Source organism: Pteronotus mesoamericanus, unplaced genomic scaffold (assembly GCF_021234165.1).
Source record: "Pteronotus mesoamericanus isolate MK-2021 breed Mesoamerican mustached bat unplaced genomic scaffold, CSHL_Meso_final scaffold_85, whole genome shotgun sequence".
NCBI classification, from domain to species: Eukaryota; Metazoa; Chordata; class Mammalia; order Chiroptera; family Mormoopidae; genus Pteronotus; species Pteronotus mesoamericanus.
The window spans coordinates 69,016,291-69,039,755 of record NW_026555329.1 but is presented as its reverse complement, the minus strand read 5'-3'; the positions used below and the strand labels follow the sequence as shown (position 1 = coordinate 69,039,755).

The following is a 23,465-nucleotide window of genomic DNA, read 5'->3' as shown; positions in this document are numbered from 1 at the left end:
GCCATTTGCAGAAGGAAGCACAGCAAACATTTCACACTGTTTACACTGAGTAGCAGCATCACCATTAAGGAAAATTTCGGGCCCGTAAAGGACATCTTCTTGGGCATCAGCTGTCATGGGAACACATTACTGGAGCATTAGGAGTTGTTTAGGAAAGAGAAGGGGTTACTAAAATGAAGATTGAAGAGTAAATTGAGTCTATAGGGGGTTTCAGCTATTTTCATTTTTAGAGAAAATATTTATATAAGGAAAACAGCCTGTGCCAGTGTTGCCCCACATCTGAAATTCATCCTCTTGATGTAAACTGGGCTGAATGACAATTTTCCTCTGGTAAAAAATACTTACATTAGAGAACTCTGAGAGTACAAACCATTAAAGTTTTTTTTTTTAATTAAAGGAAAGGAAGGCAGCAAGGATAAAAAATAATAATACTAGCTGCTCATGTTTAGAGAGGCTTACTAGCTGCCAGGAAGCAGCTGTGCTACAGACTTGATAGAATGCAGGTAAGTTTAATTCTCCTAAGACCCCTATGGAGTGGGTCCTATCGCTGCGTTCCCTCGCCTTCTTACAGATGCGAAGGGCTGAAGGCGGCTGAAGAGGTGAATTTGCCCCACCTCACACAGGAAGGGAGGGCACGGTACAGGGATTCAAAACCCAGGCAGGTCTGTTTTCAGATTTCGCTCCTCACTGCTCCAGAGTCCCGGGCTCTGCAGTCACTCTGCCTGGGTTAGAGTCCACGATTTCCTGCCCCTGTGATATCGGTCATGGTGTCTCATTTTGCTCATCTACAGAATGGAGAGAGGAGGTATGCCTGCCTTACAGTGCAGTTGGTTAGAATTCAGTGAGATGAGACAGGGCCTGGCGTATCACTGACACCCAGCAGGTGTCAGCTGCTGTTGCGGGCCTTCGCAGCTGGGGTGGCCACAGCTCTGGTGGCACCGGGAGAAACAGTAAAAGCAGGAGCACTTCTCTACAACAGGAAGGAAAGGACATCCTCGGGAGACATGGGCTCGGATTTCATGACCCCGGAACACTAGATCATCTGTCCCCGGGGCCTCTCTGACTCTCACTTCACTCCTCCTTAATGTCCACAACTGTGAAGAGCCTGAGATTTTTATCCTACTTACAAGCTAATGAGTTAGCCTGCCACAGTTTTACGGATGCTGGTAGAAGACACAAAACTCCTGGGGCAGAGACTAAGGCCTTCATTACTCCCAGCACAGCAAGTGGCACGAGCACCAGCCTGTTTGTTCTGTGTCCTTTCCCCCACGTCCCTTGGGGTTACACTAACGGGCCCTAATGGATGCCTATGCACACACTGCGAGTTACCGGAGAGAACCCCGAGCTTAGAAACCCAAATCTTTTATGCTGGGCAGTAAACACTCCTGCCCTCTGCTCTAGAGAGACAGATTCTACCTTCCAAAGATGCCTGCTAGCAAGCCTCCTGACGAGATACTCTAAAACAAAAGGCACCCAGTTCTTTGCTCAAAAGAACTCCCAAAACACAACACTCCCAAGGAGAACTGTCTCCCAAAAGGGAACTTAACTCATTGGGTTTCTCCAAGAATTGCATGATGTATGCTAAATACAAATTCATTTTCAATCTGTTTTCATTTCAGCAATATAAGGCCCGAAATATAATGTCTCACACAACAACTATCTGCAAGATGAATGAATGATAGACCAGGAGAAGAGACTGCCTCCTGGGAGAAAGTTCCCAGGCATGCTACCAACACCCAGCAAATTTCAGTGCGAAATTATCTTGCTCTCAGCCAGTCACTTGATCTGAACTGACAGCAGGGCAGAAGAGACCACCTGTCACGTAGGTCACCCCTCCAGCCAGGCCAGGATCCTTTCCTTGGCCTTCTAGGCCTCCATGCGATGGCGAGCTCACCAGCCCACAAACAATCCGCTGCAGTTCTGAACAGCTCCTCTTATTACAAAGCCTTTCATTATAATAAAAATAAAATAAAATAAGCCTCTGTATGTCTACTCATTGATCCTAGTTCCACTCTTCCCAGTAACACAAAATAAGTCTATTCACTCTTCCCTAAAATTTCTCTTTAAATGGTACAGGACTCTCAACCCTTCTTTCTTCCTCAGGTTAAACACCTCCAATTTCCTCAACTTCCACAGCATCCTGGCTGCTTTCCCCTGGGGTCCCCTCGAAAGCAGCTGACACTCACTTAGAACTTACTCCGTGCCCAGTATTAATCTGCGTGCTTGACACAAAATGATTCATTCATTCCTGGTTGTGCAGGTAGGTGCCGTTATTGCTGCTCTTTTTACCAGTGAAGAGACTGGCTTGTGTTTTCCAGGCACAGAGCTGCCACGTGGCTGTCAGACCTCGAACCTGGGACATCCGGTTCTTAAACGCCTCCCTATGCTGCCTCTTGGGAAGAGGTACTCAGAACTGAACACAGCATGCTCTTCATGTGGTGTGACCAGTCCATACAGAAAGAGATGTCATAGTTCATAAAAATGGGCACTAGCCCAAAGCTACACTGCATTGTTCTTATTGAATCCAAAACTTAACTAAGATCCCTTGGACGTTAAGTCCTAGCAAGCACCAGCTCTCACTCATCCTCTACTTGGAAAATTTTAAAACTGAGTGCAGAAATTTACACGCATTCCTGTGTCCTACAGTTGGGGAAGAAAAGATGAAAGTGAGGCACAGGGTATAAATCGAACGTCTATTACACACCAGGCAATGCAGTGATCATTTTGCACACCTAATCTAAGGCAATCCTCAAAATTATCACCACCCTTTTTACCGATAAGGAATCAGAGGAACAGAGAGGTAAAATAACTCTCACACAGGCACAGTTAATAATATCAGAATTGGAATCAAAGCCAAGTATATCTGACTCCAAAGCCCTTGCCTTTTCCAACATGTTACAAAATCCTACTTTTCCTGCCTTCAGCTGCTGAGCTGCAGGACTAGACCATAATCAAGCTGCAGCTCACATGCAGAGGGAAGAGTTCATAGCTAAAGATGGAAAAAAGAGCACTGAGCAGTATTTTTAGTAGGAACGTCAAATCTCGACAAGATGATTTAAAAAGCATGAGCTAAAAGACATGAGCAGATGACAAATGGTTTAACGTTGCCACCCGAAGATGCATTCAAGTTATGGAATCATTCTTTATATATTTTTTTCCCATCCCTATCTCAAAACCATTATGATTTACAAACTTTGCCAAGTTCGTGGAGGAACATAAAAGTGTAAACTAGATTTCAGTTAAGTTGTACACAAAGACATTTTGGGATCACTAAGAATGTTTTTTTGCTAAGACAGCACTGGTATTTTGCATGGTAAATTAAATACATCCCTAACCATGACTAATGAACTCCCAGGAAGACCTTTATTTACCTAATGGGCTAAAAGGACCGTGGTACACATGTTAAGCCATTGTTAACAACTCCTACTAGGATGTTAGATGGTTCTAGTGAATTCAGAGTCATCAGCTCCAAGCAAGCCCTAAAAACAAGCGAAGTCCAGCACAAACAACTGCAGATCTAAAACTAAGCTGGTCAGTTTCCTTTTTTTTATATCAACTTCTGTATTTCAGGGTAGCCAGTCAAGTGTTTTGAAAAGAAAATAACTAGTCACTACTCCTGGCTCCTCAATGGAGCAATTTTGTTTTCACTTTGGACTTAATAGAGTAATGGAGGGCAGACAGGAGAACATACACAAAAGTCGTTATTACTCTTTAAAAAGACAAAAGAAAGACCGAATAAAAGAAAAAGCACACCTATGAGAATAAGGGTAGTCACCCAAAGGGAACCCATCATTCAAGAAGACCAGTAACCTTCAGTCAAAGACAGAAGAAGACACAAGAAAGATGACGAATCTGGAATGCTGCCATTAAGAAATACACCAGGAAAGCTTCTTCCTACTCTCATCAGATATGTCAAACATGAGGTCTGACCTGGGACAAGTCACTTAAGTTCTCTGGGTCTATTTCTTTCCTTGTCAAACAGACAAGAGAGTAAGAGTTCCTGGCTGACCACGTAGTGGTGAGGATCGGAGAGGTGTGTAATGGGCTTTGTAAAACATAAAGTGCCATCAAAGTGCAGACACACACACCATTAGGAATAAAACACATCACCCATGAATCACAACACTGTGGGCCCAAATTCCCTAAAGCCTCCTTCATTCAAAAGTCCCTGAGGATATTTATGTACGAACTGACATCAGACCTTATCTGTGTATTCTTATGTGGCTGGGCACAGTAAGGGCTCAGGAAAAGCTAAACAAGGAGCAGCAGGCAGATGCAGGGTCTGAGGAAGGCACAGAAGGCAGTTTCCTATCTTAAGAAACAACTGCAACTGAGTTATCTCCCACAGAGCAGTGCCTGTTCAAAAATGTCTAGACGAGGACAAACAATAATAGTGACCCTATTTAGTTCATTTATTCATTCAACAGACAGTCACGAAGCACCTACTCCTTAGCAGGCCCCGTTCTAAGTGGCTGGAGATCCAGCTGTGAACAAAACCAGTCCCTGCCTCATGAAACTTCCATTCTCCTGGGGAAGCAATGAAACACACAGAGAAACATGACACGTGGAGGCCAGGAGGTAGCAGCAGTGGAAAATGGAAGGCAGGGGAGGCGGGAGGGGCGATCTCACACTTGGAGACCAGGAAGGGCCTCTCAGATCAAGACACACTTGACTGGAGCTTTCTAGGTGGCGAGGGGTGGGAGGTGGCACTGTCCAGAAACGCCGATTCCAGAGAGAACAGAAGACAGGCAGGCCTTGAAGCAGGACATGTTTGGCCTGTTCAAAGGAACTGCAAGGTGATCAACGTGGCTTTAGAACAGGAAAGGGGACAGGGATGAGATGAGGTCAGGGAGGAAGCTGAGAGCCAGATCAGTTACAGCTTTACTCAGAAAGTGTTCATTCAACCCACTTGGGGGTTAGCACCCATGCAAAGAACAATAGTCTTCAACCAGGATTTCATAGGAGTACTAATACTGAATAATAATACTGGCTTCCAAGTGTCATTTTAATTCTATCCTACCTCTTTCCAAAAATGAACCAAGATGGTTTATACAAGAATATAGATAATACAAAAGAGAAAGTAGAATTAGTTAAAAAGATGCAGGGCAAAACAACATCATATAAATGTAAAACACAGGTGTGCTGGTGATTTGAGCAAACAGTTTATATGAAATCAGCCCTCAAGCTAACTCTGAGGTTCCTAGTAGCTACTGCAAAAAGGGAACATAGCCAGTAATACAGTTGCCACTATCAAAAAGATAGATTCCAGTTCCTCTGAGGAAGCGAACTTGAAACAAGTCTTAAATTCTAAAAGAAATCTTTCTCTTAAAACAATAAAGAAAACATTATACAATATAGTGAACAATGTCCTCAACAACCTTCTGGGAGTAAAGTAATAAATTTTATATAACCATTCCTAGTAAGTCATTCAGGAACATAACATTAAAATGCAACTCAGACCTACAGATTTTGAAAGACTCTGAATATAGTCCAAGTAAGAACTTTTCCAATGATCCATTTTAACCTATGGATAGAAATTAGGGAATTTATAGGACCAAATAGGGTCAAATCATGCTTTATAAATTTCCTCCTCTCAACAAACGTTTTAATAGTTCAAGGTGACTGGACAGAAGTTGTTTTTAAAAAGAGTCTACAATGCAAATATTTGGGATTAGCAGGTTAGTGAAACATCATAAGCCAGAAAAGCATGCAGTGAGGTTGACAACCAATTATGAAAAATTAGGAGCCTGGCCAGGGCTCTTGCCTGCGCCTCAAGGTTACCTACAGGTAATGAAGGACTGTCCCGATGGAAGCAATTTAGGGTCCTCCAACACAGTAATGAGTCCCCAGATTTCCACCTGTTAAGGACTGAATTGTGACACCCCTCCCCTTTAACATCTTGAAGCCCGAACTCCCACTGTGACTATATTTGGAGATGCTGTCTATAAAGGAGGTGATAAAGATTACATAAGTCAAACAGAACTGGGTGTCCTTTCAAGAAGAGGAAGAAACACAAAAGAGCTCTCTCCCCACATACTCAGGGAGGAAAGGCCACGTGAGGCCACTGGAGAAGGCGGCCATGTACAAGCCAGGGAGAGAGCCCTCCCCAGAAACTAACCCTGAAAGTACTTTGACCTTGGACTTCTAGCCTTCAGAACTGTGAGACAATGCATTTCTGTTGTTTAAGCCACGCAGTCTGTGCTATTATGTTACGGCCTGGGCAGACTAAGACACCCTGTGAAATACAGGTAGTACTAGTTTGGTTGGGTAAATTCTCAAGACATGTTATCAGTCACCCCCTCCCTTGGCCATAGCAATACAGATTTTTGGCAAATCCACAAGAATTAGCTACCTAATACAGCTTCAGATAACTACACTAATTAACCTGTTCTATGAAATACTTAACATGATACACCTGAGTTTTGGAGACACCCGCAGAATAACGAGCATTAAGTCATGCTTTCTGAAAACAGTTAATAGGCTTAACTATCTATGAAGGGCATTCCTTGCTGGCATCCAGTGACCTCTCCTCCAGGAAAAATAAAGATTAACAAAACAATTAATGAAAGTCCCTTCAAGCAACTCAGAAAAACTAATTACAAGCAAGGCTCCTCATATCCCAAAATCACTTATCAGGAAGTTAGAGCTCTACAGAGCGCAATCAGCAATAAGAATCAAACCCCCTCATCCATCCCCATTCTGCAAAGTAAAAAAAAAAAAAAAAAAAAAAAGACGGGGTCCCTGAGCACCAAACTGGATGCCATCAAACACCTGCACCCCACCCCTCAATCACTGCTACCTTCTCTCTCATTGGGACAATTCTAACTAACTTTTGTTCATTTATAACAGAAAAAGCAGTAGATAAGGAGTCATCTTTATTTCTTAAATATTCTAACATTATCATAAAGGCAAAAACTGAGTATTTGAAAACTCTCAACAAATACTCAAAGGTTAATCAGAACTTCACTCCAAGTAAGACAAAAATTAACTATTAGTTTATTGATCTTTCTAGAACATAACATTCCTTTTTGTTATTGATCCCAAACGCAAGAACAAAGAGCCTAGAGCTGACGTCATTCTTCAAAACATTACCCTATTTTCGGTCCCAAACTGCTTTTAACCAGAAGATACTAGGTTAGTGTAACCTAATATCTACTTAGCCCTTATTTCAAAGTGTGGGCATCAGATTTTTCTTTCCTTTAAAATGCAAACCAGTAAACTGAAATGCCTGACAGCAACACAGAGCTAAGGCTACTCTGTCCCCGGGGGAACTAAAGGAAGTCAGTAAGTGTGAGCTGAATGAGAGCAGAGGCTGAAGAGGAGGAAGGAAGATTGCTAATACAAACCAAACAAATTGAGAAGGAGGTCTTCAAAGACCTTTTATACTAAGCAGAGCACTCTGTGTATGATCAGTAGCCTATTAATGCTTCCAAAGAATTATAAAAATAATAAACCCTCATCATAATTCTGAGTTTCTGTTAAAAAACCACATTAAATAAATGTTTGAGACGTGTACCGTTATATAATCATACAAGATATGGCTTCACTTGAAACATAACTAAATCTACATTACATTTTTAGATCAATTTTATTATATTCAATTATACACTGAAATTGTTTGTTTCTTAATTATGTCTTATTAGAGCCCACAAAATACAGGATAATCCCGTCCCAACTGATAGCAATTCACAATGACAAGCAAGTCCCTCTGAAAAAGTTTTCTAATGCATAGAAACAACATCCCTTACTTAATTCAGTACAAAAAGATTCATTTAATACCAAGTGACAGTAAGCCATTTCTGCTTTAAAGTCAATTGAAAATTCAGTGGTCTCTTGCTTCAGACAGCACTTAGGGCCAATTACTATACCAAACACATGCAGTTTTTCACTATTTCAATTAATTTGGTTACACAAAACACTTCTGGGGATCAAAAGCGATAAATCTCGTAGCCAACAGAGAAGGCCATTATCTAAAATTAAGTAAAATCACCCCCACTAACGTATAAAACTGAGCCCCCGGTTGACAAAGTCAAGTTAAAATCTACTCCTACCCTCGCTGAGCCAAGCTACCTCTCCTCCCTCTTCCATTTGAAGCCCCATGTTCTCCTCAGAGCTCTGGCCACAGTGACCCTAGTTTTCACCTCCAGGAGAATGTCTCTGTTACGGCATTCGGTCATCTTAAGGATGTGTGTTATTTCCTAATGTGGAGTCTCTGATGAGTTCCTCAGAAATAATGTCGTGTAAGGTACTAATAGGTGTTGTGTTGTGTGGTAACAGGTTACTTTGGAAATTCTGGATTGCACAAACTGAAGGCTCCGTCTTAACCGCAGACATCCAGGGGACTTTAACATGTTCGTGTGCAAGGTGGCTCTGGGAGGGAGGGGGCAGAGTAGAGGCCGGGCAGCCAGGACATGAAAAATTAATTATTTAGCATTTCTGTCATTGATTCATCTACAGAACCTAGTCATCCTGACCCCACCCTCTCCCCAGCGTATGTACATAAGCACACATACACACATTTTTATGAGAACTTTCAAACACGTACAAAAACTAAGACTTGTTGAATAAACCCAGCTTCAGCAACTAAACACAATTCCAATCCTATTTCACCTTTCACTGACTCAAACTCTCTTCCCCTATTTATTCTGAAACAAATCTTAGACATATCATTTTTACTGGTACAGATTTCTGTCCAAAAAAACAAAGCCAAAATGCCAGTACCTCAGTTTTTTCTAAAAGTTAAAATGCAAATTAGTTTTTTAAAGTGCATTCGAATCACCTGAAAATCAACATAGATTCTGGTCAGGTAGATCAGGTGGTAACTGAGATCTGGTATTTCTAGTGAGCTCTCAAGTTGTATTTTGACTATTAAAAAAATGTCTCCCATAACACAGTGACAGGCACAATGTTTTAAATAGAAAATCATCTTTTGAATTATGTGCCACTTTATTTTTTGCAACAGCTTCATAAAAAAAATTTTTAAAGAATAATGGGGCTGAGGAGGGCAAAGAGGGAAAAATTGGGACAATCGTAATACAATAAACAAGGGAAAAAAAAAGAATAAATAAAAGTCAGGAAAGGTTGTCCTAAGGATCTTAAAATTTTCTTACCAAGTCAAATGGTACACAACGATTTTCCCTTAAAACTTCCTGTTAAATGGTGAGTTTCCATGTTCTTCAGGTGAAATTCCCTACAAATAAAGGATTGGCTACTAAAAAGACCAAGGTCATAACTCATGTCATGGCTTGAAAGCAGTTCAAAGTGTAAGAGCAACAGAAGAGAGGACAAGGGGCGGGGGATGGTGGCGAGCTCATCACTGCAAATTGAAAAAACGCAAGCAGAGATCGCCAGCATCCAAATGCACGCAAAACAAAACGACCACCAACAAAGACAGTCAAAATACTACGCCACTCCAAGAAAACCTATTTATCACTCCATGAGACCTTGGGCTAACAACTACCAATACTATCACAGTCATTAAATAAGCAAAACAGAAAAGAACTATATTCCTAAAAATAAAGAAATACATAAACAGACATAGAAGTTCCAAAACATTTCTAAGAGATCTGAAGGAAAAGTTCCTGAAAAAGTACTACATGAATTAAAGGTATTGAACTGTTTAATTAAATGCACTGCAAAATACTGAAAAGTCAGGAACACTAACTGTGCCAAGATGCCTAGTTCATTTTCATATCATACGTTTTTACACACCTCTGATTACTTTATTCTTCCACTCTGAGCATATGCAACCATCTGAAACAACTTACAACAAAACAAAACAGGTTTCAAACTTGAACATTAAGGCAGTTAAGAGCTCGCAGGGCAGAGGTATGGAGAGAAGACAACTCCTGAAAGACGGCTGGAGGTCTGCCAAGGATCTTCCTTAAGTCAACTAGACGTTGTCAGCGCCTGCGCGGGAGGAAACTACTCAAGGCCAGAAAAGAACCACCTTAAAAGGGAGCCCTACTACACTGTTGGTGGGGATGCAGACTGGACCAGCCACTGTGGAAAACAGTATGGAATTTCGTCAAAAAACTACAAATGGAACTACCTTTTGACCCAGCAATTCCACTACAGGGATAATACCCTAAGAATCCCAAAACACCAATTCAAAAGAACCTATGCACCCCAATGTTCACAGCAGCACAATATACAATAGCAAAGTGCTGGAAACAGCCCAAGTGCCCATCAGTAAGTCAAAAAACTGTGGTACATTTACACAATGGAATACTACACAGCAGAGGGAAAGAAGGAGCTCCTACCCTTCGCGACAGCATGGATGGAACTGGAGAGCATTATGCTAAGTGAAATAAGCCAGGCAGTGAAAAATGAATACCATATGATCTCACCTATAAGTGGAACCTAATCAACAAAACAAACAAGAGAGCAAAACAGAACCAGAGACATGAAAATAAAGAACCAACTCACAGTAACGGGGGGGGGGGGGGGGGGGGGGGGATAACAGGGGAAAGAAGGGCAAGGGACGTCAAGGAACATGTATAAGGGACCCAGGAACAAAGACAAGGGGGCAGGGGATTGAATGTGGAAGTCTGGGATGGGTAGAGCGAGGGACAGTAATGAGGGGAAAATGGGGATAACTGTAACTGACTAACAATTTTTAAGAAAGCAGGGAAAAAAAGGATTAATGGGAACGATTATCTGAAATCATACCAAAGTCTCATCATTCACCGAGCACTGGAAAGAGTACTCAACAGGATTTTGCCATCTTGCTGAAACAAAATTGGCCCTAGACTAAAGCTCTGAACATGAAAAGACCACACTGTTCACACGTACTGGGTTGGCCAAAAGGTCTGTTACATTTTTTTGCCCAACCGTGCTCCAGTAGTGCTTAGCTGTCTTTAACTTCACTCGAAACAATTTTTGTTAGATTGTATGGTGACAGCTGTAAGATCAGCTTGATTTAAAACATAAAAATTTATCAAAATTGGTGAACTTTTGTGCTGCCATTTTAATATTGAAGATAAAAGAAGATACACAGCATTTCTAGTGTGTTACACTTTATGACTTCAAGAAAAAGAAAAACGCAACTGAAACACAAAAAAAGATTGGTGCAGTATATGGAGAAGGTGCTATGACGGACAGAAAGTGTCAAAAGTGGTTTGCAAAGTTCTTGGCACTATTGACATTTTAGCCAAGTAATTCTTTGCTGTGGGCCTGTCTTATGCATTGGAAGGTGTTTAATCAGCACCCCTGGCCTCTACTCACTAGAAGCAAACAGTGGGAGATGGCCAACATACTCAAAATATCCAAATCAACAAAGTTATTGGTGAAAATGAAAAATGTGTATTTTAGTTTATGGAAAAAACGCAGCAGACTTTTCGGCCAGCCCAATAAGTTACCACATCCCAGAACAAAGCTCAGGAATACTTACAGCAAATAAAAACATCCAATATCAGTACCCAACAAGGTAAAATTTATAATATCTGGCAACCAAGGAGTGGAAGGCATGTAAAAGAAGCGGGGTGGGGTGGGCAGGGAACACTAATCTACTATAACTAACCCAAAAATAAAACAGATGATAAATCCCCAGAACTTCTGGCTGTAAAAAGCCAGTGGAGGTTGGGGCAACGGAAGAAAATGCCAGATTTTCAGGAGACTCCACCTTAAAGGCCCACACAGTCTTAGAACATACGCAAACCACCTCCTCCAGGATTCAGCACCAGGGCAACAGGTGGAAGGGCGCTAATGACACATAGGAAGGGGGTGAAATAACTGGAAATGGGGTGAGCTCTGGGCATACCTCCAGAGGCCAGGCAGGTGCACTGCGCCCTCTCCAAGCCCTCCCTGGACTCAGAGCCACAAAGCAGTGAAGCAGGTGGCCCCACCCTGGTGATTACCAAGGCTCCACTCCACACAATTTACAGGTGCCCTTTCTACAACAGGCCATGCTACTAAGACAGGGAGTCAAAGCAACTCTACCTAACACACAGAAACAAATACAGAGAGGCTCCCAAATTGAGGAGACAAAGAAATATGGTCCAAATGAAAGAATAGAACAACACTCCTCAAAAAGAATTAAATGAAACAAAGATAATCAACCTATCAGATGCAGAGTTCAAAACTCTGGTGATTTGTATGTTCACAGAACTCATTGAGTACGGCAACACCATAAAGGAAGATGAACGTTCACTAAGTGAAATAAAAATCTACAGGGAACCAAGAGTGGAGGGGAGGAGGCCAGAATTCAAATCAATAATTTAGAACATAAGGAAGAAATAAGCATTCAACCAGAACAGCAAGAAGGAGCAATAATTCAAAAAACAAGGATAGAGAAGTCTCTGGGACATCTCCGAACATATCAACATCCGAATCACAGGGATCCCAGAAGAGGAAGAGCAAGAAATTGAAAATTTATTTGAAAAAATAATGAAAAAAATTCCCAAGTCCAGGAAACACAGAGAATGCCAAACAAGTTGGACCCAAAAAGCACCACACCAAGACACATCATAATCAAAATGCCAAAAGCTAAAGAGAGAATCTTAAAAGCAGCAAGAGAAAAGGAGAGTTAACTACAAAGGAGTTGCCATAAGACTAACAGCTGATTTCTCAAAAGAAACTCTGCAGGCAAGAAAAGGCTAGCAAAAAGTATTCAAAGTGATAAAATCAAGGACCTACAATCAAGATTACTCTGTCCAGCAAAGCGATCATTTAGAATTGAGGGGCAGATAAAGTGCTTCCCAGACAAGGTAAAGCTAAAGGAGTTCATCACCGCCAAGCCATTATTACATGAAATGTTAAAGGAATTTAAGAAAAAGAAGATCTATGAACATTCAAATGGCAACAAATTCACAATTATCAACCACTAAATCTAAAAAAAAAACAAACTAAGCAAACAAGAAGAACAGGAACAGAATCAATCATAGGTATAGAGATCATCTGGAGGGTTATCAGCTGGGATTAGTAAGGGTGGGAATGGGGGAAAAGGTGCAGGGATTAAGAAGCATAACTGGTAGGCACAAAATAGGGCAATGTTAAGAATAGCATAGGAAATGGAGAAGCCAAAGAATTTACATGCACAACCCATGGACATGAACTAAGAGGGGAAATTGCTGGAGGGAAGGGGGGTACCAGGTGGAGGAGGGTGAAGGGGGAAAAGCTGAGACAACTGTAATAGCATAATCAATAAAATACATTTTATTAAAAACACCCAAATCAAAGTTTTAGACATCAATACTACAAAGCATAAAAATGACACTACATGGAATTAACAGATGAGGAATTATAGAAAAGATTAGTGACCTTGAACACTCGACAATACAAATTATATAAAACACCAAGAAAAGAAAACAGAAGAAAAAGTGAACCTCAGCATTCAGTGGCCTACATCACTTAAGAGAGAAATCTGACAAACATGTAAGATTTACACATTAAAAATTGCTAATAAAAATTAAATAGAGAAATAGACCCTGTTCATGGATCAGAATACTTAATAGTGTTAAACTGTCAACTCTCCCATATTAATCTGTACATCCAATGCAATCCCAACCAATACCCCATCAGGTTTTATTGTAGAAACTGAGTAGCTAGTTGTAAAATGGATACAGAAATGTAAAGGACCTGGAACAGCTAAAATAACTTTTAAAAAGTAGAATACAGTTGAAGAGCTTACACTATACACCTTCAAACTTTATGATAAAAGCAGTGATCAAGTCTGTGGTATTATCATTAAGAAAAGATGAATGGATAAGTCTAAGAGTCAAGAGAGACCCACATTAGTCAATGACTTTTGGACAAAGATGCACAAGATATTCATTAAAGAAAGGATAGACTTTTCCATGAATGGTGTTGGAATAAGAAAATATCCTCACACACATACACATGCAACTTGAAAAAAACTGACAGGGAGCTGGAAGTTTTCTCTTCCTTGATGTGAGTAGTAGTTATACAGGTAAAAATTCATCAAGCTATATATTTAATATATGTACACTTTACTATATATCTGCATACCTGGAAAGGGAAACAAGGTAAGCCTACAAGTTAGCATACAGAGTAAGATTCCATATTTATTAAAAAATTATTTCTATCTATCCAACATTTCAGACACAGAGAGAGAGAGAAATTTGGAGAATGTACAAATGTGCACGAGAGATATGTCTAGAATTAGGTTCATCAAATTTCAGTGAAGGAAACTTATAAAGGATAAAGTAAAATAATTTTTTTATTTTTATCTTCACATTTTTCTGCATTTCTATTGTTTGAATACCTTTAATGAGTGCATACTATTTTTTATAATGATACAATGATTTTTTTAAATGGTAGTAAACTTTATAGTAGTTAATTCTGGATGAAGAAAATATGAGTAATTTATATTTTCTTCTCTGTAATTTTCTGTATTTTTAATTCTCCCACTTAATAAGTATTTCTGTAGCTACAAGGATTTCATAGTAACATGAAAAAATTTTGTTATGCTAAAAAATGTTAACTTATCTTTGCATATATGTGGACAAGGTCAACATGAAAACCTTAAAAAAGGAAAACAGGAAATACTTTGGAAAATGAGACTATTGCACAATGTTTTTCTTTTATGACTATTTTTTACAAATTTCTGCAATACAATTTTTGTAAAGGGAAATGGGAAATGTTTCAATGACAAGTGTGCACAGAAGAGAACAAGCATGGAATATTGCTGAAGATCCAAGATATGGTCAAGAATGGGGAAAAGAAAATCTTTTCAATAAACAGTGCTGAAGCAACTAGACATTCACATACAAAACACAAGAATCTAGGCACAGATCTTACACCCTTCACGAAAAATTAACTCAAAATCAGTAACAGACCTAAAGATAAAACACAAAATATAAAACTTCTAGAAAGTTACATAGGAGAAAATTTAGATGATCTTGGGTTTGGCAATAACTTTTAGATGCAATACCAAAGACACAATCAAAGAAAGAAATAATGGATCAGCTGGGCTTCATTAAAATAAAAAACGTCTGCTCTGGGAAAGATGCTGTCCAGAGAATGAGAATGCAAACCACGGACTGGGAAAAAATGTTTGCAAAACACGTGTACCCAGATACATTGAACAGCAGTGTCTAAATGGCAGTGAAACACACAGTCCCCTCTTCATTTTTTAGTAGAGCATACTTAATAAAGACAATCATTAAAAATACCCAGTTTCTAAAGATGTGGGGGCAGGGGTGTATACACATACACTATATATACATTCAATAGAATATGCCTCAGCCATAAAAAGGAATGAAATGTTGCCATTTGCAACAACGTGGGTGGGCCTAGAGGATATTATGCTAAGTGAAATAAGTCAGACAGAGAAAGACAAAAGCTCTATGATTTCACTTACATGTGGAATCTAAAAAGGACAAAGAAAATGAACAAGCAAAACAAAACAGAAAGAGACTCAGGTACAGAGAATAAACTGATGGCAGCTGGAAGGAGGTGGGTGAAAAAGAGTTAAGAGGTACAAATGTCCAGTTATAAATAAGTCATGGAGGTGTATTGTAGAACACAGAAAATATTGTCAATAATATTGTAATAACTTTGTGTGGTGACAGACTGATTACTAGACATCATGGTTATCACATCCTAAGATATGTGAATGTCAAATCACTATGTTTTACACTTGAACCTAACGTAATACTGTATGTTAACTATACTTGAATAATTTTTTATAAAAATCTAGTTTCTGGAAAGGTGTGAAAACAGGTACTCTAACACACCACTTATGGGAGTGTAAATCACCATCTTTCTTAAGGACATTTTGGCTCTGTCAAAATACAGAGGACACATGTGCGTACTCCGACGCAGCTATTCCATGGCCATACCCCCAATGTACATGGATCCCCACAGCAATATATTTTCAACAGAAGATGAAAAGAAACAAAGAAACAACTAAAGTGTTTAAAAACTAAATGAAAGGTGGCCACCAATTAACTAGATTGTGGTGCATCCATGACAGAACGCTACATAGCCACAAAAAGGAATGACCAAGATCCATGTGTGCTGCTAGAAGAGATCTCCAAGGCATATTAATAAAAGAAGGGGAAAAAAAAAAAAAAGCAACAAACGAACAAAGGTTAAAAAGCACACAGAGTACGATCCCATTTGTTTAAAGAATATACAGGGTCCAGCAGAAGTTACACCACTGATTGTAGTTGGTAGGAGACGTGAATGTCTCACAGGAGATGGACAGCAATTTGAACAATTCACCTAAAATGCCATATGGTATACTGGTGTGTGATGTTATGTTACAGAATTACATCCTTAAGATTTTGTAATAAAAGATTTGATATAGATTGCCAGCTCATAAAAAAAGAGGCATTATTTGCGCCAGACCCTGTATATTATAATCTTTATGAATATTCATTAAGTATCTATAAATCCATAAACATTATACTTATATATTAAATACATATTCTTTTGTTAAGATTATACATTCACACATACTTACATATAGTCTTCTATCTTCTTCAAGGGACCACAAGACACTTAAAAGGGTTATATTGTAGTTCAGAAAGGAAATGAACAGGGAGAAAAGCCTTCATTTCTTTTTATTTTGTTTCTCTTCAAATATTTGAATTTTTAAAATATGTGACTAATATTAGAAAATTATGCATATAATTTTAGGAATCATAGGTATAATTTTTTGATGGCAGCAAGAGTTATCTAGGCAAAGAGATCACAGGCCCTTCAATTGGCTTGTTTACATTCTTTGTATCTGTAATCTAATCTATTCCATATTTCCTGTTGGTTTATATTTTGTTTCACAAAATATTCACAAAAGCAAGCATTAAATCTAGCTTCTTTACCTGACTCTCAAATTATCAAATAATAACCATCTAAATTCAACTACACAAGGTTCTCTGGGCACAAAGAGAACATTCTGACAACTTCAATCAAACTTTCTAGCCAACCTGGCCAGGATAGCACTGGAGGAAAATTAACATAACCTGGCTGCTGTCTAGCAAACATTAAAATCAAGTTTCTAGCCAGAGAAGCTGTGGATGCTAAAAATGAAGAACAGAACTTTGAGTGCCTTCTTTATGCCAAACTATTATAGGCACTTTCATTTACTCTTATTTAATTCTCCCAAAAACCATAGCAGATCACCTTATTACCTCATTTTACAAATATGAAAGTGAGATATGATGGTTTTAAGTAAGTGGTCCAAGGTTACTTTACACAGATAATACAGTAAGTTTCTACTAACTATACTGCACTGCCCACCAGAGGCCGTGACCACACCCACCTACAAGTAACAGCTAGAAAAAAACTGACCAGTCACTCAACATTAAAACCATACGCCTCAAGGCCTCCAAGAAATTCCAATGTTAAAAAGTATACATGAGGTTAGAAAGTACAACATGGGTTCCCAGGCTATTAGTTCTGCATGTTTAGCCAGGGAAAAAAAATGGAATTTTCCCCCTTACATCCACATATGCTATCAGATATCCCAGGACTTCCAGAAAGTTTAAAGTGTTTAGTCTCCAGGTATTCTAGTAGTAATTTTCAAACTAGTGCCAAGACACCCCAGGGTAGTTTTTAGGGAGCCGGAAACCCTAAAAGCTATTCTGAGACAGGTTCAAATGAAGAGAGAAGGTGGCGCTGGAGGCCAGGCTAACACACATCCGGGACTCTGCTCTGAACGGGGTCCACATCTCTTGGCTGCCACAGACTGTGTCAGGAACCTCAAAGCTCTTTGTTCAAAGCTCGCCTCAAAGCCTGGACCCCTTCAACAAAGTCTCCTTTGAATTAAATGTGGGCTTGACCAAATACTCTCTGAGGAACTTAACAGGTGTCCACAATAAAGGATTCCCTAAGTTTTTGAAATTCCATCTTCTGTGAAGACCTGAAAGTCAGTGAAAACGTGAGCCTTCAACTGCCTCCAAGCCTCCATGACATCTGTAGCCAGGGTCTGTCTACAAAAGCTCTGCTCCGGGGTTTCATTAAGGTCTCCTCGGTCACGGCCAAGTTTGTCTTCCCAATTAAACCGGCTATTAATGACCAACTTAAAAAGAGAACAGTCAATATTTAATTGGAAAGCAAATCACCTAACAGTAAGTGGTAGACTCATTTCCCAATTAATAATCTGACAAGAACTCACAAAAACAAAACAGCATCTCCCAAGTGCCATCTTGCCTACTTCCTGTTTAGAAAGGCTTCCTGTTCCAAATCCACACCAAACACAAGGTTGGGGTCGGGGTGGGGGGATCAATCGTAAAGTAGAAAGATGCTGTGTGCACGCACAGGCATAAAACCGTCCAAATTGTACATCAGCAGGTAATGAGGACTCTGTCCACCCAATTAGTTCTATTTTAAGGGGCCAATGGCATGACTTAAAACCAAAAACTGCAGTTAGCAGCAGCCCCCAACAGACTCAGTCGCAAGCACTTTCTGTCTCATCCAAGCCCCTCCTGAGGACCTTTTCTGCCAAGCCATGGGAGTACAACCTTTGAAATAGCTGACTGTCCTGAAATATTTTTTTAAATACTTTTTAAGTGGCTAAGACTTTCATTTATGAGTCTCAAGGTACTTTAAAAAATACTCATCTGCCAAATGTAATACTTTCATTACAATTACACTATACTTCATCTTTAAATTACTTTGATGGACTACTACACTGGAAAATAGTCATTATTTAACCATTTGGTATCACGGTTAGAAATAGCAATGAGATTTGGATATTCCATGTCTATACCTACTCTGTTCCTTGGGTCAAATTCTTATTCACCTGCACTTTTTTTATCCAGTTAAAAGATAACTGTTCTAATAGGAATAGCATTTAAAATACAGAAAAACTTATGTTAGTACATAATATAGTATAGAAATGACATTTTTTTACATATCCAAACAAGAAAATTACGGGGGAAATTTTAATTCACTCTTCAAAAAAGAAAAACAACTGCTCAGTGATAAAAAGACAAAGCTAAATTAAGCAAACTTTTCAAAGGACAGTGGACTCTTTCACTAACACGTAATTTTCTGTGACAAAATGGTAAGTGCAAGGAAACATGAGAGAAAACTGGCCCATACAATTCCATGTATCCTGAAGATGGAGCTCAGACTTTATAAACATGAGTCTAAAATGTGTTTTCCTGCCCTGGCCAGGTGGCTCAGTAGATTGGAGTGTTGTGCCATACACCAAAAGGTTGCAGGTTCAGTTCCCAGTCAGGGCACATACCTAGGTTGGGAGTTCGATCCCCGGTTGGGGCCCGTAGGGGAGGCAACCAATCAATGTTTCTCTCTCACATCATTGTTTCTGTTTCTCTCTCTTTCTCTCTCTCTCTCAAATCAATGAACACATCCTCAGGTGAGGATTTAAAAAAATTTTCCTTTTTGAGGTTTCTTGTCTCAAAGCTATGGAATTTGAGAGAGAATTTGAAAAGCAGTTAAGGATAAAAGGACGTAATCAAAATTTTATACCATGAATTAAGAATCATGAGGATAATGCTGCAAGTACAATACTATAAAGCTGGTAACACAGAAAATACAACTGAACAGACCAGACAGAGCAGAACTACAGTGACAGAACAATTCACTAACAATAGATATACATGCACACCTTTCTTTTTTTTTTTCTAGTTTTATTGAGATATTGGGTTGGCCAAAAAGTCTGTTCTTTCCCTAAAAGACACATTTTTCATTTTCACCAATAACTTTATTGATTTGGATAGTTTGAGTATGTTGTCTGTCTCCCGCTATTGGCTTCCAGTGGGTACAGGCGAGGGGCGCTGCTAAAGATCTTCCAATGCATAAGACAGCCCCGCAACAAAGAATTATTTGGCCAAAATGTCGACAGTATGAAGAAACTTCACAAACCACTTTTGACATGTTCAATCAGTCACAGCATCATCTCCACACACTGCATAAATCTTTGTGTTTATTTGTGTCTTCTCCTTTCTTGAAATAATAAAGCAAAGTACACTGAAAATGTTGGTTATTTTCTTTCACCTTCAATATTAAAATGGCTGCACAAAAGTTCACCAATTTGATAAGCCTTTTTTTAAATGCATGCCTATTGGAGCTGTCAGAATAGAATCTAACAAAATTGTTTCAAATGAAGTTAAAGACAACTTAAGTGCTACTACAGCCAATCTACAGAAGAAAACATAAAGGACTTTTCGGCCAATCCAATATAAGTGACATATAACATTACACAACATGATTTATGTGAATGTTGCAAATGATTACCATAGTAAGTTAACATCTAACACCTCACATTACAAATTTTTTCTTGTGATGAGAAATTTGAAGATATAGTCTCTTAGCAACTACATTCCCTGTTCCGTTCCCTGAAATACCTGCACCCAACCCTCCTCCAACCCAAACACCAGAGTAATATTACCATCTGCCTCTCATTCACTGCTCTGTTTATGAAATTTAAACCACTGCGAACATTCAAAAGCACATCAGGGAGGAAAACAACAAGAACAGTGAGTTAGTAACATCCTCACTCCAACCCCCAAATTTTCCTGTGACTCAAAGAAATTAAATACACACATCAACACTGCGATATCAACATCAGGCTTAAAAAGGTCACATGTAAACATGAACCCCAATCCCTACTAAACCTGCCTAGAATGCTATGTGTGGATACTCCATTTATATCATGCTCGTAACAGATTTAACAAAATAAAAACGTTCTTCAAATGGTCTGAGGCAGTCAAAGACAAAGAAGAAAAATGAAAACAAGAATATGCAACAGAAATCAGGGTAGAAAATTCCTAGGACTACATCATGGTGGCAATGTGAAAATAATACACATGGGCATAAGAAATGGATGGATAACCACAAAATCACACTCTACACCACACAGTGTTGGGAAATTTCCAACACAAAGGCAACCAAAAGCAATGTATGTTTCTGAATCGGTATGGGGCGGGGGCTTTAGTTTGTTTTTTTAAATACTTTTTTTAAATACAGGGCATTTAGGGTAAATTTAACTGCATTCAAGAAAACTGACATACAGCATAAAAGAAATGGGTAAAGCCTACAGAATCATAAGAACACCAGTGAGATGGTACATTTTATAAAGCTGCTAACGTGCCTAATTCCCTACTCCACTTCCACTGGAAGTAATTACTCCTTCTCCTGGATTCCCATCATATCCCATCTGTCTCTTCCCGTCTTAAGTCATAGTTTTTACCTTACATATTTTATCCCTCAAATACAGTCTACTTTATAACATGTTATAAGTATCGGGTACTAGAATATTATGTTGTAAGTATAGCCTACTGTAGCATCATGTTAGATTAGTCTTTGCAAAACTCAGGACGTTCAGTTATTCATTCAATAAATATTGCCAAAGGCACTGATGGGTGTGGCTAAGTTAGTCGACAAAGCTAAAGGTCACCGATTTGATTCCTAGGCAAGACACAGGGGTTGCAGGTTCGGTCCCCAGTCAGGACACATGTGAGAGGCAAGAGATGGATGTTTCTTTACCTCTCTTTTTCCTTCCCTTCCTCTCTCTCTAAAAATAAATAAAATATTTTAAATAAATAAATATTTCCAAAGTACATGTAAGTGCCAGGACCATCCTACAAACAGGCAAAAAATATGTACTGTTCAAATGAATGTTGACTGCAAGGTAGATAACCATAAACAAGTTCAAAGAAGAATCCGAAAAAATCATGTATTATATTTCCACAGGGAATTAGGATGGGAAGCTACAAATATCCTAGTATCATGAAACATCTACACCACCTGTGTATTATCACAGCAAGAAACTGTGTCCACAATAGAACAGCATTTTCTCTGCTTGGCCTACCAGGTATATTAAGTATTTCCATACTGAGAATTGTCTTAAACCTCTCAATTTTTTTGTAGTAATGATTTAATATGCCATAATCTTATACTAGAGCTCCCTAAATAACACCTATGAAATGGGTCTTTATCAGTCCGGGAATAGTGGTCTGTTCATTCACTCGAGAGCTTATTAACTGTAAGACACTGTTGGGCCTGGGTTTTAAAAAGATCAGGACTCTCCAAGAGTCCTCAAGAATTCAATCCAAAGTCTGGCATAGGTTGGGGGCATTCACGTTTTATTTTACGGAAAATACCCGAGTTGAAATTGAAATGTCAACAACGTAACAACGTTTCATATTTCTTTCAAGTGTTTTTAGTCATTCCCTCTATCATCCTTAATGTTATTTGAAAGGGTTCTCCCATCCACAATTTATTTCACTTAAAAAAAAAACCCCATAAAAGGCCTGCCACTCCCATTACCACCATATATATTCTGGGAAAACAATATGCATAGACTGTAACTTGAAATTTGTTTCTTTTCTTTTCTTTTTAGGAATAGACCGGGATAGGAAGACAGAATACTAATCGGAAACGGATGTGTGCCTTCAAACCCACAGCCTTTCCACCAGCTCACTACAGGCTCTTGCCTGTGAGGCTGTGGCCATTCACAGGTGGTCACCTTCCTCGGTGAGCGCAGCAGAAAGCAATCGACAAATCAACGTGGTAGGAATAAATGAACACACCTGGCTTTCTCTACAAGCCCGAACAGCGAGCGTGCTCTTAGGGCCGGACACTCCACAGAAAAGACTGAGGCGGGGCTCCTCCCTCTAACCCAGCCCCAGAGAAAAGGGGGGTCTGTGGGGACCCTGGGATGGGCTGAGAGGAGGCAAGGAGGGAAGGGGAGGGTCGGCAGGTTGGAACCCGGCTCCCCCTTATCCCCTCCAAAGCGGAGGTCAAGCCGCTGCCCGCTGTCCCCTGTCCCCTGACCCTGCCTCCTGCCTCCCTCACCTGATCACAGAGATGAGCAGCCCTGAGGGGTCTTTGCTTTTGCTGACTGTGCTTCTGTACTTCCCACCAGCTGCTTCTGCCGCCATCTTGGTACCGGGCGGAGAACCCGTGGGTTGGAACGAACCGAAGGCAACGGGAACTCTGTAATTGACCTCTCCAAGAGCCTACCAATGGGAGAGGAGAAGCTCACAGAACTTCTCTTCCAGTCGCCGGAGTGAGGGGGCGGGCCCCGGGCAGCACGTTTCCAGGCCCGACGCGCCCTCGAAGCACTCTGGGAATTGTAGTTTTCCTTCCGCGGCTCCTGGGCGCGGAGAAACGCAAACCAGGAGCTGCTCTGTGAAGTCTCCTAACGAGTGTCTTACTTATATATATTCTGATCTTGAGCTATTTTGTTTCCTTGTCTTTAGAATTATATCAATCTTTAAGTCAAATTTACCTGATGTTGCCGGTGAGGGGCGGTGGGGGTGGAGGGAGGGGGGATGCGCGCGCGCGCGCACTTAAGTGAGGCGGGGTCTATGCCTGATGTCTGCGGGCAAAATTTTACTTTAAACATAGTAGTGTGTTTTTTTTTAATCCTGTAAAATGCGAAAATGTACAGAGACAGGAATGCTTCTCTTTAATATTCTCTAAACCCAAATGTTTTACATTTGTTTTATGTGGGTTCAATCATTTTTCAGTGTCCCTATATTCCCAGATAATCCTAAAAGGAACACGTAAATGGATGTTGATAAAGA

General features: G+C 39.8%; 1 protein-coding gene across 1 annotated transcript in view; it reads right to left on the bottom strand.

Annotated features, from left to right (window-relative positions):
- The window catches only part of EXOC4 (exocyst complex component 4), a 675,497-nt gene extending 652,627 nt beyond the window's left edge, over nucleotides 1-22,870 (bottom strand). The window contains exon 1 of the mRNA XM_054564275.1: nucleotides 22,732-22,870. Coding sequence (XP_054420250.1) covers nucleotides 22,732-22,817 — 86 coding nt within the window. The 5' untranslated portion in view covers nucleotides 22,818-22,870. The remainder of the gene's footprint in view (nucleotides 1-22,731) is intronic.
- Between the last annotated feature and the right edge of the window lie 595 nt (nucleotides 22,871-23,465).